General features: G+C 44.6%; 1 protein-coding gene and 1 long non-coding RNA gene across 4 annotated transcripts in view; one reads left to right on the top strand and one right to left on the bottom strand.

The window, feature by feature from the left end:
* Positions 1-17,029, bottom strand: part of LOC138683379 (uncharacterized) — a 224,933-nt gene that overhangs the window by 189,669 nt on the left and 18,235 nt on the right. The gene's annotated exons all lie outside the window — the stretch shown is intronic.
* FEM1C (fem-1 homolog C) overlaps positions 4,948-17,029 on the top strand; it is a 36,422-nt gene continuing 24,340 nt past the window's right edge. The window contains exons 1-2 of one of the 3 annotated variants that reach the window (XM_069775091.1): positions 4,948-4,974; positions 5,997-6,723. In XM_069775091.1, coding sequence (XP_069631192.1) covers positions 6,180-6,723 — 544 coding nt within the window. In that variant the 5' untranslated portion in view covers positions 4,948-4,974; positions 5,997-6,179. Of the gene's footprint in view, positions 5,071-5,887; positions 5,905-5,996; positions 6,724-17,029 lie in introns of those variants that run through there. The other 2 variants (XM_069775092.1, XM_069775093.1) reach the window with 2 other exon arrangements.

The following is a 17,029-nucleotide window of genomic DNA, read 5'->3' on the forward strand; positions in this document are numbered from 1 at the left end:
TAATATGCTTTAATATATATATTTTATAATAATAATTAAATAGGAAAGATAAGCAGAGTAGCAATGCACCAGTTCATTACTGTAAAGCAAGGCAGTGATTAAGGAAAGGATACATCACCAATTACCACTTCAAAACCATCATCTGGGTTCACACTTTGGCTGGGAAGCCCCTCGGCAGCTGTCCCCTGGAGATCCTCGGTAATTAGGAAGGTCCTACGCGGTGCATCCACCCGTAGGTGAGTCTTCAGGTGTCAGCGCAAGAGTTTCCCGCTTTTTATAGTAAGTAACAAATATCTTACATAAGTCTTTTTGGCAGTGTGAATGTGCAGACTGTTATGCTCCCCTTATCAGTCCCATCCGGAACACTGACCAGGTGTTCCGGGTGTGACTGAGAAATGAACCACGTCCAGTCAGCACACAATAAAATATTGTCCAGATGTTCATGTTGCTATCTACAGAGGTGGACAAGGATAAAAGTGGTAATTAATCAGAGGTAATACCATCCAGATGTTCAGGTTGCTATTTACAGAGATGGGTAATTATAAAAGCAGAAATCAATTGCAAGCAGTAATCAACTATTCTCATCACAGGACTAAATGAACTCAACATTTTATAGAGATGGCCCATAGACTAAGGGAATGATATCTCTGTGTGTGTATAGATATATATCAAAGGACGGAAAAGGTGATGGTGATTGATTAGGATGTATTGGAAAGTATGGGAACTGAGCATGACGTAAATGGTATAGAATAAGGGGTGGATATTGTCCTGGTTTTGGCTGGGATAGAGTTAATTTTCTTTCTAGTAGCTGGTACAGTGCTATGTCTTGGATTCAGTATGAGAAGAATGTTGATAACACACTGATGTTTTCAGTTGTTGCTAAGTAATCTTTAGTCTAAAGTCAAGGATTTTTCAGCTTCTCATGCCCAGCCAGCAAGAAGGCTGGAGAGGCACAAGAAGTTGGGAGGGGACACAGCAAGGGCAGCTGACCCAAAGTGGCCAACGGAGTATTCCGTACCATGTGATGTCATGTCTAGCATATAAACTGGGGGGAGTTGGCCTGGGGGGGATCGCTGCTCAGGAACTAACTGGGCATCAGTTGGCGAGTGGTGAGCAATTGCATTGTACATCATTTGTATATTCCAATCCTTTTATTATTATTATTGTCATTTTATTATCATTATTATTATCATTATTAGTTTCTTCCTTTCTGTTCTATTAAACTGTTCTTATCTCAACCCATGAGTTTTACCTTTTTCCTTCCGATTCTCTCCCCCATCCCGCTGGGTGTGGGGGGGGAGTGAGTGAGCGGCTGCATGGTGCTTAGTTGCTGGCTGGGGTTAAACCATGACACTAGGTAAAAGTTCAACATATGTAGGTGAAAGTTCACAGTTTGTGGCCTAGGCTTCAGGAAATTTAGCTACTAATGCTAAGCAAGTTATGTTAAGCAAGTTCTATGTAAGTAGTATACCAAATCGCACAACAAGGTTCAGAAATTATTAAAATACAATCAGGCCCAGGCACAGCTAGTGTTGCAAATATTCTGATAAAGAAATCAAAATTTAATCACATAGAAGAGTTAGGTTTGATTAAGACATAAAATTGTGAAGCATAATGTATAGGATTGTTAAGTTTGAAATGTAGCCATAGAAACTTTAGGAACCGTGTTATGTGTGACTATGGGAACCCTAATATTGTTAAAGTTTGAAATAGCTAACCATAGAAACCTCACCAGGAAGTTACTGGGTTTTCTATGTTTTGTTTCAAGAAACTAAGGAAACCATCATGGACACCAGTTATGCTGCTTGGAAACCCCCTTACCCTTCCCATCTCGATTTGAGTATTGAAGATTCCAATCAGTAGAGTTAAGTGTAACTGACCAATGATTGTTTTTAAATAAGAATATTGATAAGGTTATATAATCAAAGGACCAATCATTATAAAGGTTAAATTTAGGAGCGAGCATAGTATGCATTTTTATGTAAAGAGCTTATGTAACAATGACCTGACAGAAAAAGTCTATAAAAACTGATGGATTTTGATACTAAATTGGACACACCGTTGGAGGAGCGATCCCCCGTGTCCTCAGCGCTGCAATAAATGAAGTGCCTGCTTCTTAACTTCACATTGGTGTTAAGGAGTTTTATTCCAGATTTCAGTAACACTAGTACAACCAGTTCCTCTAGAAGGGGCTCTGCACCCTTCAATATAGGAAATTACGTTTGGGTAAAAGTACAGAAAAGAAAGGATAACTTATCTCCTTGGTGGCAGAGACCATTTTTGGTATTGCTAACCTTTCTCAGAAGTAAAGGTGGAAGAAAAATCGACTTGGATCCATCACTCCCACCTGAAAGCTGCAACCAATCTAGAATTGGAACCAGGAAACCCTTCTGCCACCAAGAAAATATCTACCACTGCAGAGACAAAATTACCCATGGCTGGGAATTTACATGGAGCTAGTGGATTGGCTGTGGACTTGCTAACCTTGCTTAAAATACAACAACAAGAAAGTAGAAAGTAATTTGATACTTATGAATTGCGCATGGACTGAACTATAGCCTTACTTAAAATTAGAGTGTAATTGTCTTTGTTACATTATGCTGTTTGGTTTTTTTCTTACTAATAATAGTTTAAAAAACCCTTACATGAAACCTATTATAATGAGACATCATATTGTAGATTTGTTCTGGGATGGAGTTTATCAGGCTCTGCAAAATCCGAAATAATGTGCATATTCACAGATAGATTAACTTGGTATTCTGTAGGAAGCCATAATCAAACTGAAGATAATTGTAAAATTTTGGTTTTCACTATGGACCTATGAGATCCTGATTGCTCTGAGTCATGTAATCTAGGTCCGAGCCTTACTGGTTTACCTAAACAACCAGATCCAGCATGTGCTAACCCTTTTGCACGAAATAGCTTACATGATTAAGATTTATTTGAGGATTATACTACCCTATTTACACAACTACCAGGGCAATATTGGATATGTGGAGAAAGGGCATTTAAGTATTTACCCTCAACCTGGGATGAGAAGTGTATTCTAGGTGCATTAATTAAAATGCAGATAATATTGTAGCCCTACAGAAAAAAATCAAATTATTATCAGAAATGGTAATACAAAATCAATTAGCCTTAGACGACCTATTAGCAGCACAGAACAGGATATGTGCATATTGAATAATAGCTGCTGGTTTTATGTCAATGAAGACAAGACAATTGAAACTAATATAAACAAGATAGAACTCATTTAAAAGTCTTACATAAAGTAAGACAGGAATCTCCCCTAAATCTGTTCAGGTGGTTAACCAGACTTAAGTATAGGACTGTGAACTAAAAGGATTTTGGCTGTTGTATTCAGTATCTTATTTTGCTTTGTAATTATATAGGTGTATTTGCAGTGTTGTATTACCTTATGCACTCAACTTACTACTAAAATAATAGATAATATAAAGTGAACCTGATGGTCAAAAGAAAAGGAGGGACTGTTATGAAAATTCCCTTCCCTAACTATTCTATCAACCAGTCTTTGTAGTATGAAAGTGTATTAACTTTGTTAATATATATATTGGTTCACATACACTGTAATGTAATGAGGTAGTGGAATTTTACTGGAGACTTTGGTATTGTTCATGCTTAAGTAAAACAAACTAAAGGACAGCCCAGCCCTGGAAATAAGGACTTTGCTTCTTGGAAGCTTAGAGCTGTCCATGAAGGATAAAGGATACCCCTGGACAACCAAGATAACGTCAGCATCCTAGCCCCTCTAGCACATCTTTGAAATCCTCCCAGCATTGCCTGGCATCATAGCTAAGTAACTATAGCAAGACTTACTCCAGGGACATCTGGATCAATAGGCAAGCAGCAAAAATGCTGCAAAAATATAGTTGCTTTGCAAAATTTCACTATGATTAGTAATGGGTAGTGTGTGTGTTAGTGATTAATCAAATCATGTTGTACCTGAATGTTTGAAGGCTATAAGAACCCCGTGTAAAACCACATTTGGGGTGTCCCAATTTGGCTGAGACACCTCATGCACATAAATAAATATTTACCCTTGTAATTCTATACTTTGAGTCCTGGCCTCTCTCCTCAGTTGGCACAGGCCAGTTGCGAGTTTTTGTGACAAGGGCATTAGGGCTCCCATCCCTCCCCACAGGCACAGCAAGACACTGGAGCTCCCACACCAGCCCCTCACCCTGGCCTACATCACGGGTGGGCAGGGAAGGTCTGCCTACGAGCTGCAGGTGCTGCAGGCCTTCGTGGCCACCTCTCCCACTAAATGAAGGAGCATCTAATTACCCCTTTCAATTCAGCAGTAAACCGATCTATTTCTGAGGAAACACCTACTTTTCTTTCTCCAGACTGGGCAGTTTTTGCATTCCTCTGCAAGGAATGGGTTTATTGCCCAGAGCTGCTGAGCAGATCCACACGTGGCTGGCCATGAGGGTTTTCCTCCTGCAGCCCTGCAGGGTTTTGCTGCTCTCCATGGAAGCGCCCCTCCCCCGGTACTGTTCACCCCCGCTGCCCCCTCACTCCTGCGACATCCCTCCCCACCGGCGCACGCTCCGCTGTAGCGCTGCTCCGCCTTTTGTTTTATTCTAGAGAAAGGAAAATAAGGCACTAGCTGGAGAAAAGGAAACCCCCTACCTGATCCCCACACATCACAGCTAACCAAAACCCACCTCCTCCCCGCTGCATTCTGCCAGCTCACGCGCGCGCGCGCGCTATAGCAGAGGGTGGTGCGAGGGGACTCACCCGCCCCCCCTAGCGGACAGCTACCGCATCACGACCGCACGCCAGCACCGCCCCCCTCTCAGCGTAGCTTGAGCGGCGGCGTAGTCCCACCCCCCGCCCTGCTCCGAGTGGCTAACAGCGCTCAGGCGTGTTTCTCATTGGGCCTGGCGGTGGCCTGGATATGATTGGTAGGTTCCGCTGCACCCAGGTGTAGGCTAGTCGCTGTGGGAACTGGTTTGTTATAGAGCAGCTGGATGGAGTGCGGGAAGTGGCGGGTGCTTCTGCGTGAGGGTGGCTTCGGCGGGAGAGAGCTGGTGGCGTCCTGGGAAGGTAGCCCGCGCCCTTGGGTCCTTCCTCGCCGATATGTTCTCTGGGTGGTGGTGGTGCCGCCGCCGCTGCTGCTGCCGCCGCCGCCGCCGCCGCTGCTGCTGCCGCCGCCGCTGCTGCCGCCGCCGCCTCTCCGTCTCCGGGCAAGCGGCGGAGGCTAGCCACTCTGTCGCAGCGGTCGTGTGGGAAGCGGCTCTGAGGGAGCCGGGAAGGGGTTTTTGGGGACCCTAGGGTGGTATGGGGGGGTTGCCCAGAGGTGGGGGCGGGTGGTTGTTGGACTAGGGGTGGAAAAGAGGGGGGCGATCTGAAAGGAGGTATCGAGGGATAATCCTGGCGGAGTAGGCGGCTTTGGGGTGGGAGGCAAATATAGTGTGCTCTTGAAGGAGGAGATTTGTAGGTCGGGGGGGCCTTTGGGCAGGCTGAGGGTGGTTGTGGTGGAAGAGCAAGTTCAGGGTTTCGGCGGTGTCTGATACTAAATCAAACGACTGTGGCAAGGACATGTTTTGTCTTTCCGTTCAGGCTCTGAATTTGCTCCCTTGCCAGTAGGGTGGAGGTAGCACGGGGGCGCGTATGTCTGTGAGCGTGGGGCTCCGCAGAGGACCTGAGGGGATGGGGGGGGGGGGGCAATGGTTCTTTGCTTAGGCTGTGCTTAAAAGCAGAAGTTGATACAAGTGTACGGTTTGTTATGTTGTGAGGGGAAAGTGTTTTCCTGCAAATGGTATGGATAGCGCACTGCTAGGATCTGGCTTCTTGCTCAACATCTTTCCTTAAGGGGCACTGTGCAGTCCAGGGAAGTCCTATGGAAGGCAGCTGGATGTTGGTGTGCCACAACCAGTGGTTTGTTTGAGTATAGCTGTAGAAAAATGTAATTGTATATACTTATTTGAGAAGTAGAAGGTAAAAACATCCAGAATTCTTTTCTTTTGCAGAGTTATCAAGTGCAGCCTGTGCTTTGTCAGGACCTTGTTCAGAGTCTCCGTGTTGTCCCATCTGCCTGATCTGAGGAAAAAGTTGGGGATGCTCTGTTTGGGCTGTGTGTTTCTAATAAGCCTTTGTTTGTGACTCTGAAAAAGGCAGGTGTGTATCCTTCAGGAAATAGAGGTACAGACTAAATGGATCTAAAGACAGCAGTGTTCAATGCAGCTCGTGATGGCAAGCTGCGGCTCCTTTCCAAGTTACTGGCAAGCAAAACCAGAGAAGAGGTGGCCTTACTAATGTCAGAAAAAACCAATGGTGCCACACCACTTCTGATGGCGGCCCGTTATGGGCATGTTGACTTGGTGGAATACTTGTTGGACTATTGCTCTGCTTCTGTAGAAATTGGTGGTTCGGTTAATTTTGACGGTGAGACCATTGAGGGAGCTCCGCCATTATGGGCAGCATCAGCTGCTGGCCACTTGAAGGTGGTTCAGTGTCTGTTAGATCATGGTGCATCTGTTAACAACACAACTCTAACAAATTCAACTCCGCTTAGAGCTGCCTGTTTTGATGGTCACCTGGAAATAGTAAAATATCTTGTGGAGCACAAAGCAGACATGGAAGTATCAAACCGTCATGGGCATACATGCTTGATGATCTCTTGTTACAAAGGCCACAAAGAAATTGCTCAGTATTTACTTGAAAAAGGAGCTGATGTTAACAGAAAAAGTGTTAAAGGTAAGTTCAACGTTTCATTTTTCCTTGTAGTAAATAGGGGTGAAGTTACTCGTGTTCTTTAGGAGACTGACATCCAAAAATATTCCTCTAGTCTCATAATGTGAATGTTTTTTCCAGTAAGAGATGAAGTGTATTTAGTTATGTTTTTACAAGTTTTTTCAGCATACTCATTTAATACTGGCTATAAAATGTAATTCTAAATTGATACATTTTAATCTAAAGACTTTGCATTTATGCATGTGCAAAAAGCTAATTGACTTTTGCCGAGAACTCCTATTTTGTAGCAGGTTTGTGTAGTAATAAATATATGAGCGTATACTGTGTAAAAATTTAGGATGTTTTTCGTACTGTTTCTTAACAAACCAAATATGCTGTACATAAAATTTGCCTGTGCCACTAAGACTAGAATAGGGAAAGATGCATAAAGGAGAATATTATTAATTTCCAATGTAGAAAAGAATTCACTTTGCTCTTTACTCCTCCTCTCCCTCAAATTCTTGAATCTTTTTGGACCTTTTTTCAGTGTTGGTAAACAAAAATGTATTTTAGTGTTGCAGAGGATCCACAGGGGACATCACACACAGACCAATGTGATCAAGTGAAGCCCATTTACTACAACTTTTAGCACAGTTATATACCTTATGCGCTTGTGCACGCGCCTTATACAATACTCTAATTGGTACAATACCCCATTTCACGCGGCGCTATCTTATCCTCTATTGGCTGTGCAAGCTTCTTCACGAGGTGTCCAGCAGTTACTTATCTCATTCTTCGGCATCCAGGAGTTGTTTGTCAGGCTCTTCTTATCTTCCTTTTTCCCAGCGTACAAGGACACAGCATCCTTGTCCGCTTCAGCACTTTGTAAACTTATGCTTCGTTCCCAGCTAAAGGCTGGATTGCTCACATGCCCTCGCCCAGCCAAGAAATCCTCAACAAATCCCCCTTTTTGTTTTTCAGCAATCCAGGCTGGCTTAATAACTTGGGATGCCATTTTCCTTAACAAGCTGAACAAGGTAAAATTATTACAATAGCTAAAATCACAATAACTACAACAATGCCCATAATTCTTTAAGCCAACCTGTTACCCCAATGACCTGAACCATGAGGACTATGAGGAAGATGAACCATCCATACATTCTTGTGCCATCTTGCTCCGCGAACTCAGCCCAGCAATCGGTAGGTGACAGCTTTCCGTGGGTGTCCCCACAGAGGCAATGATGGCCTTACCGTACACCAGCCTGATGCTCTTTGGAAAATCCCGGTATTTATACATTTGCAGAGGAACGGGTTTCAGCACACGTGGCCAGCGGGTGCCAAAATCTGCCTCGGTTGCAACCTATGACGCATGCGCTCGCTGGCCAGGCGCGCTGCACGAGTCATAGCCATCTTGTCTATTGGTTCGTGGGCTTTGTGACGCGGTTGCGATGCACAGAGAATCTTGACCTGTTATGTTAGCCAAGGTGACCTATACATTAGTTTTTGGCTGAGGTGGTATTCATATTGCCACACCATCTATGATGCTCCAGATGATGATGGTCGTACAAATCGAACAGGAGTCCGTCGTGGGCCTGTATCTGTGGAAACACAATCATAACCTCGTTCCCAGGTTATTAATGGAAATAGACCTTACCCCTAATTTTGGCTTTAACTAACTTTTATGTTTACCCCCACACTGTCTTCTCGTAATCACACTATGTTTAATCAAATTATGCTTAACACACTTTTTACCTAAAGCAAGTTCTATATACAATAAGGCACGCTGTCCTAAGTCTTCTACAAGTGATAAATCCTTATAATGCCTTAACCAAAAACCTCTCTGAAGGACTCAATGTCCGCTAGTCCTCTAAAGTGTAATACTCTGTTAGTCAGAATCTGTTAGACCAGTGGCTCCAGCACCCGCCGGTGCCGTGCCAGTTGCCGTTGGGACGATTCCGGGTCCAGCATCAGTGCGAAGCCATGGCTTGACCCACTTAGCTGGGATCCAGCGAAGGCCTTGATCTGTAAGCAGACACATATACCCTCTCCCAGTAAGTTTTACTTCTGCTGGTCCGCACCATTTCCCGGACTCTGGGTCCTTATACATTACCATGATTCCTGTACTTTGTTGCGTCCTTTCTGCCTGTAAAAGAGCATGATGCACTACCATTGGTGGGTCTTTGTGATCACCTGTCAATCTAAGATAATTTAGCACAAATAAGGCTTTGGCCAATCGCTCCTCTGGAAGTAAGCCCTGGGTTCCCCCCTTTTGTCTTTGCAGCATGCAAATCGTGCAAAACCATAGGCTGGGCCGTTGTGCGTCTTAATTTCTTTAGGCACACCCAGCACTGCAAAAGAAGCGTGAAGATGTCATTCAATATGTAAGGCCTTCTCTCCAGTTTGTGCCGTGGCCCACGTGGCAGCAGGATAGGTATCAATACACACATGCACATAACGCTTTGCACCAAACCACGTGACATGGGTGACATCCATTTGCCACAACTGCAATGGCAAGAGACCTCGTGGGTTAACCCCACAGCCCAAGCCCAGCCCCTCCTTTTGACAGTCGGGGCATGCTTTAATGATACCTTGGGCATCAGTGAGTGGTAAGTCAAATTGCTTTGCTAACATCCTAGCGGGTTGGTGCAAGAACGCATGTGATTGCCGTGCTTGTTGAAAACGATTCCCTGGAGGAGGCTCCCATGCCGCTGCAACCAATTGGTCAGCTCTGTCATTTCCCTCTGACAAACGCGGTAGCTTTTGATGACTTCTTATATGTGTTATAAAATACTCTACGCTCTGAGAGTTCAAGCCACATAGTAACGACAAAAACAACGTTCCCAATCTTTTGTTTGTGACCTCCTTTACCATTGCTCTTTCCATTCTTTATACCACCCCTGACATGCGGAAAACAGACTCCACAATCGGTGAGATTGTAAAGTAGGTATGTTCATTCAGCGCTGGGCGGCACGGGGGGTAGTCCCACCAAAGTCGTGCGCGCGCCCGACTCAGCAGTTCGCCTCAAGTTTATACAGTCAGGTATTACATATTCACAATACGCCTATACATATGCATGACCTATCCCCGCTTCATATTAAAATTAGCTCCGAGAGGTCATTTCCATAGTCCCCTCCCAACTGCGCCTGTGCAGGGCCTCTTTATGGTGGTCGTCTGGTGGTCGCAGAGATGAAGATAGATGACTCCTCTTTGTCACCGCTAGTAACCTTTTTCCTTGCGCAGGCTCAGTGATTTCTTGGTATTCACCCAAGCCGCAAGACCAGTCTTAGCTGGCTCTTGGGGCCTGCTCCTGCTTCTTATCAAGGACTGTCTTTACCTCATTGGCTGGTTCTTGGGACCAGCTCTTCTTATCAAGGACTGTCTCTACCTCAGCTAATTTCAACAATGTAAGCACTAAACATCATCTTTCACCCCCCTTTATTATGTCTACTGAGATTCTTTTGACTCCCCTTGTCTCAGTCCCCCCTTTTCTAGAAAATAGTAAATTCTTTTACTATATTTAATCCTAGTACTTCTAATACATTATTTCTCTATCTAGCATCCTCTCAAAGTATTTGTAAATAAGTTTTTAGATTTCAAGCTTGCCCCTTGGACAAGGTCCAACTCAGGAACATAACAATCAATGTCTCACAAATATGAGCTTCAAAGGTCCTTTTTCCTGTGAAGTCCATTGTCCTTTGGGTGCCTTCTTCACCCTAGTGTGATGGATCCAGGCGTTCTGTTCCTTGATCTTAATTGCGGTGAAGGAGGTAAGTAGTACTTGAAAGGGTCCTTCCCACTGCGGCTCCAGAGTTTTTTCTGTAAGAGACTATATACACATAATCCCCTGGTTGTATATTATGCACAGGCCCATCCAAACCTCTCCCTCGAGTCCCTACCACATGCTTCCTGATTTTATTAAGTTGCTTACCTAATGCCACCATGTAAGAAGTCATAATTTCATCCCCCGCTTGTACAGACATCCCTCTCTGTATCCCATAGGGTTGTCCATACAGAATTTCAAAGGGGCTCAGTCCTTCTTTTGCCCTTGGTCTTGTTCGTATACGCAGAAGGGCTAAAGGGAGAGACTGAGGCCATGTCAGATTTGCTTCTTGTCCTAATTTCACAATTTGCTGTTTGATTAAGTGGTTCATTTTTTCCACTTGACCACTCGACTGGGGGTGATATGGAGTATGAAGCTGCCAATCTATACCCAAGTGGCGGCTAATTTGTTGTACTATTTTTGAGACAAAATGTGGTCCTCTGTCAGAGGATATGGTTGCTGGAACCCCAAAACGTGGTATTATCTCTTGTACCAGTATTTTAGTTACCTCCCGAGCTTTAGCTGTTCTTGTTGGGAATGCTTCTGGCCAACCTGAAAAGGTATCAGTTAAAACTAGTAAATATCGATACCCCCCTTTTCTTGGAAGTTCTGTAAAATCAATTTGCCATTGTTGTCCAGGCCCATTGCCTTTTCCAATCTGGCCCATTTCCAGCTTGGGGGTATTCTTAGGATTAGTCTGGAGGCAAAGATCACACTGTTGTGTCACCTGTCTCACCGTGGTGTATAAATTTCTAGCCACAATTTCTCTTATCAAATGATTATACAGAGCTTCTGTTCCCCAATGTCTTTTCCTATGTTCCTCCCGTATCAAATGCCATAATAAGCAAGAGGGAACGATTAGCTTTCCCTGTGGGGTATGAGCCCACCCCTCTTCATTATACGACCCTTCTAAATCTGTAATGAGCTTCTGATCTTCCTTAGTGTATTCTGGCTTACCTTCTAGGGAAATCTGTCTATCAGGAATTAAGGCCCCTTCTGTTTTTACCTTTGTTTTGGCCACTTGTTTTGCCTCTCTGTCCGCCAGCTCATTCCCTTTTTCCAAATTTGAGCTCACTTTCTGGTGTGCCTTAATATGCATAATCGCTACTTTCTTAGGGAGCTGGACAGCTTCCAGTAACTTCAGAATTTCTTCTGCGTGTTTGATATTTTTCCCTTGAGAACTCAATAGTCCTCTCTCCTTCCAAATTGCTCCATGTGCGTGTACAACTCCAAAGGCATATTTTGAGTCTGTATAAATGTTCACAACTTTGTCCTGGGCCAATTCCAGGGTGCGGGTTAGAGCAATTATTTCTGCCTTCTGTGCGGAGGTGTTCATGGGCAAAGCCCCTGATTCTATTACCTCTTGGCTGGTGGTGACAGCATATCCCGCATGTCGATTACCATTTAGGACGTAACTGCTTCCGTCTGTGAACCAGGTTTCTCCGTTTTCCATGGGGCTGTCTTTCAGGTCTGGGCGACTGGCGTATGTTGCTTCGATGGTTTCCAAACAGTCATGATGTACCGGTTCTCCTGCGTTCCCGCTGAGAAAAGAAGCTGGGTTGACAATGTTAGTGACTATAATCTCCACGTCATCCTGCTCTACCAATACAGCTTGGTATCTCAGGAATCTTTGTGGAGAGAGCCAGTGTCCACCTTTTGCTTCCAGTACTGCTGATACTGTGTGAGACACCAGAACAGTCATTTTCTGGCCCAGAGTAAACTTTCGGGCTTCCTGTATATTCAGTATCACAGCCGCAACCGCCCGCAGGCATCCAGGCCAACCTTTTGCAGTCGTGTCTAACTGCTTAGAGAGGTAGGCAACTGCCCGTCGATATGGGCCCAGGTTTTGTGCTAATATTCCCAGGGCAATGCCCTGCTTCTCGTGGGAGTAAAGAAGAAACGGCTTACTCACATCTGGGAGTCCTAAGGCCGGGGCCGACATCAAAGCCTTTTTCAGTAACTCAAAGGCTCGTTCGGTCTCCTTATTCCACTCAAGGTGTTTCTGCTCAGTGGCTGTCAATGCATACAGTGATTTAACGAGCAATCCATAATTATAGATCCACAATCGGCACCACCCTGTCATTCCCAGAAAAGTCCGTAACTCTTTTACTGTCTGAGGTCTCCAAGTTTGACATATTGCCTCTTTACGGGCCTGTCCCAAAGTTCTTTGTCCCGCACTAATTTCATAGCCCAAATAATTCACTTTGCGTTGCATTACCTGTGCCTTTTTCTTGGATACCCGGTACCCCTGGAGTCCCAGGAAATTCAACAGACTCACCGTCCATGTCATACAATCTTTCTCTGTCTTGGTGGCGATCAGGATATCATCCACATACTGCAACAGCTTCCCCACCTCAGACGGGGCTTCCCAGGATTCTAAGTCTTTTGCAAGCTGATTGCCAAAAATGGTAGGACTATTTTTAAATCCTTGTGGCAACACCGTCCAAGTGAGCTGGGTCTTTCGACCATTCTTGGGGTTTTCCCATTCAAATGCAAATAATTTTTGGCTGGCTTCATGGAGAGGGAGGCAAAAGAAAGCATCCTTCAAATCTAAAACAGTAAACCAAGTCAATTCAGGTGTTAATACGGTCAACAGGGTATATGGGTTCGCCACTACCGGGTAAAGATCTTCAGTTATCTTATTCACCGCCCGTAAGTCTTGGACCACCCGATATGACCCATCGGGCTTCCGAACAGGTAATATAGGGGTATTGAATTCAGACTCACACTCTTTTAATAATCCCAACTGCAAAAATTTTTCTATCACCAGCCGGATTCCTTCTCTGCCTTCCTTTTTTAGGGGATATTGTTTAATTCTTACTGGCTTTTGGCCTTCCTTGATCCTAACTTCAACAGGTGGAGCACTTTTCGCTCTTCCAGGTGCATCGGTAGCCCATACCCCTGGGTACACTTGCTTTAAGCTGTCCTCGTTAATATTTCCTTTTAAGGGGAGACTGGTTAAGGTTAGGCTCAATATTTGAATATATTGCTGATCTTTTACCTCCAGAGTAATTTCTCCCTTTTTGAATACAATTTTTGCTCCCAATTGTTCCAACAAGTCCCTTCCCAGAAGTGCCTTTGGGGAGTTGGGCATATATAAAAATTTATGAATGCCCCACTGTTTTCCTAATTTATATTCTAAAGGTTTACAAAAATATGCCTTTTCACTTTGGCCAGTCGCTCCTTTCACCATGACATAATCGTTTCCCAGGGGCATCAAAGCCTGATTCAAAACCGAGTATGTTGCTCCTGTATCTACCAAAAATTCTACCTCTTGTTGTGTTTTCCCTAGCTTAATTATAACCAGTGGATCCGCTAGGGTAGATTCCCCAGGTTCCCGTCAGTCTCCCTTCACAGGGGCTACCGTTCTTCCTGTTTGAGCCCTCTGATCCTCCTTGTTCCTTGGGCATTCCCTTTTCCAATGACCGAATTTCTTACACAAAGCACATTGATCCTTGCCCAGTCGGGACAAGTCTTGTCTAGGCCCTCTTCCTCTTTCTTCCTGAATAACAGCCATTAATTTCCTTTGCCCTTGCCTATATCCTTCTTCTCTGTTACTAAATACCCTCCATGCTTCGTCCAACAATATTTCTAAATTCCTACTTTCTGTAGGGCATAATTTCTGAAGTTTGCACCTTATATCCCCTGTAGACTGACCCAAAACCAGGGAGACTAATTGTTGTATTCCTACCTCTGACCCAGGATCCAGCGGTGTGTTGCGGCGCATTACATCCCTCAGTTGATCCAGGAATTTGGATGGAGACTCGGAAGGACTCTGTTTAACTGCATATAAAGCTGACCAATTTATAGTTTTGGGGATTGCTCTCTCCATTCCTTTTATAATCCACTCCTGATACCCCTGCAATCTTTCCATATGTACAGATCTATTAGCATCCCACTTTGGGTCTTGGAGAGGGAAATATTCCTTAATGTCCCCTCCTGTGATCTTATAATGATCTTCAGCAAGGTTTCCTGCTGTTTTTAAAATCAGCTGTTTCTCTGTCTCAGTCATATATTCCAATAATAACTGTATATCCTTCCAATCAGGGTTATGCTGTTTCACAATAAATTGGAAATGCTTAGCTACACTTATCGGATCACTCCTATAATCTTTTGCAACCTTTTTCCATTCCCCTAGGTCAGCAGTAGAAAAGGGTGCTTTGATTAGCATCGTCCCACCCTCTGGCCCCACCGCTTCTCGGAGAGGTGCTTGTAAAGCTGTTGAGGCAATTTTCTTCCTAGTATGGGAAGATACAGGGCTGTCCGGGGGGGGTCGGAATTCTATCCGAGTCTGCATCCTGTTCCTGTGGTTGAGGGGGAGGCTTAAACAAATCAGTTAGATCTTGTTCTGGTACCTGGTGAATTTTATTTGTCTTTGTACATCTTTGTCCAATACTACATGTCGAACAACACCGCCTCAGTTTACCTCTAAGCTCAACCTTGTTGTTCTCTCGCTCAAGTGCAAGCACCATGGGGTCCTGTGGGGGTATCATTCCACAGTCCCTTTGCCACTCCGGATGATTTCGGAGGGTGAAAAACATGTCTGCATACGAAACCTCATCCCATTTTCCTTCTCTCCTTAAAAACAGCATTAGTTGTAATAGAGTATTATAATCTTTCTATTGACCCATTAAGTGGCCACTTAGCATCACTTTCTAACTTATACAACAGCCACCATTGATTGCAGTATTTAATAAGGTTCTTTTTACTTTCCGTACCTCCGGTCCCAACAATATCTTTCCAGTGGGCAATTACACAACCCAGAGGACTTTTCCTCGATATTCCTCCTTGATTGTTTCCCATTTTATAACTCCTCCTAATGATTCTTAAGTTTGATTTTGGCTTCTCCTTTTAATAAGCTTCCATGCAAATTGTTTCTTACACTTCTTTTACAGTCTTCCTCAGTTTTCCTCCCACGCGTCCCAAATTTCTGGAATTAAATTTTCCTTTACACACCAATCTCAGTATTTTGGATTCTTAGTGAGCTCTTTCCCAATCATAAAGGTGTGGAATTTGGAGAAAACACTCAAGGCAGTCTGGTTTCTGTCTGCTAGATGTACAGTACCAGCTTCTCCCACAAGATTTACACTTCAACAAAACCCAAGCCGGATGCTAATTATTATATAGTCCAGTTGTAAGCCCACATACAAAGCAAGAAATCACCCCTATTAATACGTAAAGACATTCACACATTAACAAACATACATACACCTATAAATTTCAACATATCATTTCCACACACCCACATAAAATCTTTAACATAAATTTCCAAACATTTACATCATACAAGCATCGCTCCAGTTGACAACCTTCAGCAGCTGCAAAAAATAAACCAAGTGCAATTGCGAGGGGGTCCACTTACCCCATAAACCAAGCGCAATTGCGAGGGGGTGCGCTTACCCTTCTCCTGCCTCTTATATACCAGTCATCGACAGGTCCGTCCTGGCTCCCAATACTGGGATGCAGCAGTCACCCCGGATTTGCTCGATCTACCCCCAAGATCGCTAGCGGCCGCTCTATCGGTCAGCAAATCCCCCCATACAGGGTACCCTCCTCCCATACGGGGACTATGCTGCACGCCAGACGTCTCTGCGCGATTTACTAGTTGTTTCGGCCCGTACTTTTACAGGCTCCCCTTGTAAAACATACCGTTTGGTCCGCGGCTTCAGGAGGTTGTTGTCTGCTCCCGCGGTGAGCGGCTGGCAGCGGAGGCTCCTCCGAGGAAAGTGCTCGGGGCGCGCCTAGGGGCGTCCGCTCCGCAGTCGGTCCCGCAGCCGAGCAGAGAGTCTCCTGCCTGGCTCGCCAAACTGACATGCGGAAAACAGACTCCACAATCAGTGAGATTGTAAAGTAGGTATGTTCATTCAGCGCTGGGCGGCACGGGGGGTAGTCCCACCAAAGTCGTGCGTGCCCGACTCGGCAGTTCGCCTCAAGTTTATACAGTCAGGTATTACATATTCACAATACGCCTATACATATGCATGACCTATCCCCGCTTCATATTAAAATTTGCTCCGAGAGGTCATTTCCATAGTCTTCTCTCAACTGCGCCTGCGCAGGGCCTCTTTATGGTGGTCGTCTGGTGGTCGCAGAGATGAAGATAGATGACTCCTCTTCGTCACCGCTAGTAACCTTTTTCCTTGCGCAGGCTCAGTGATTTCTTGGTATTCACCCAAGCCGCAAGACCAGTCTTAGCTGGCTCTTGGGGCCTGCTCCTGCTTCTTATCAAGGACTGTCTTTACCTCATTGGCTGGTTCTTGGGACCAGCTCTTCTTATCAAGGACTGTCTCTACCTCAGCTAATTTCAATAATATAAGCACTAAACATCATCTTTCACCCCCCCTTTATTATGTCTACTGAGATTCTTTTGACTCCCCTTGTCTCACCCCAACTACGTAAAGAGAATCGGATACGATATTCAGCGGCTCCTTAGCCCAGTGCTGCAGTGCCTGAATCACGGCTTTTAATTCTAGCATCTGTAAAGAATCCCCAGGCTCTCCTTTTTCAACA

The sequence above is a fragment of the Haliaeetus albicilla genome, chromosome W, assembly GCF_947461875.1.
Source record: "Haliaeetus albicilla chromosome W, bHalAlb1.1, whole genome shotgun sequence".
Taxonomy (NCBI): Eukaryota; Metazoa; Chordata; class Aves; order Accipitriformes; family Accipitridae; genus Haliaeetus; species Haliaeetus albicilla.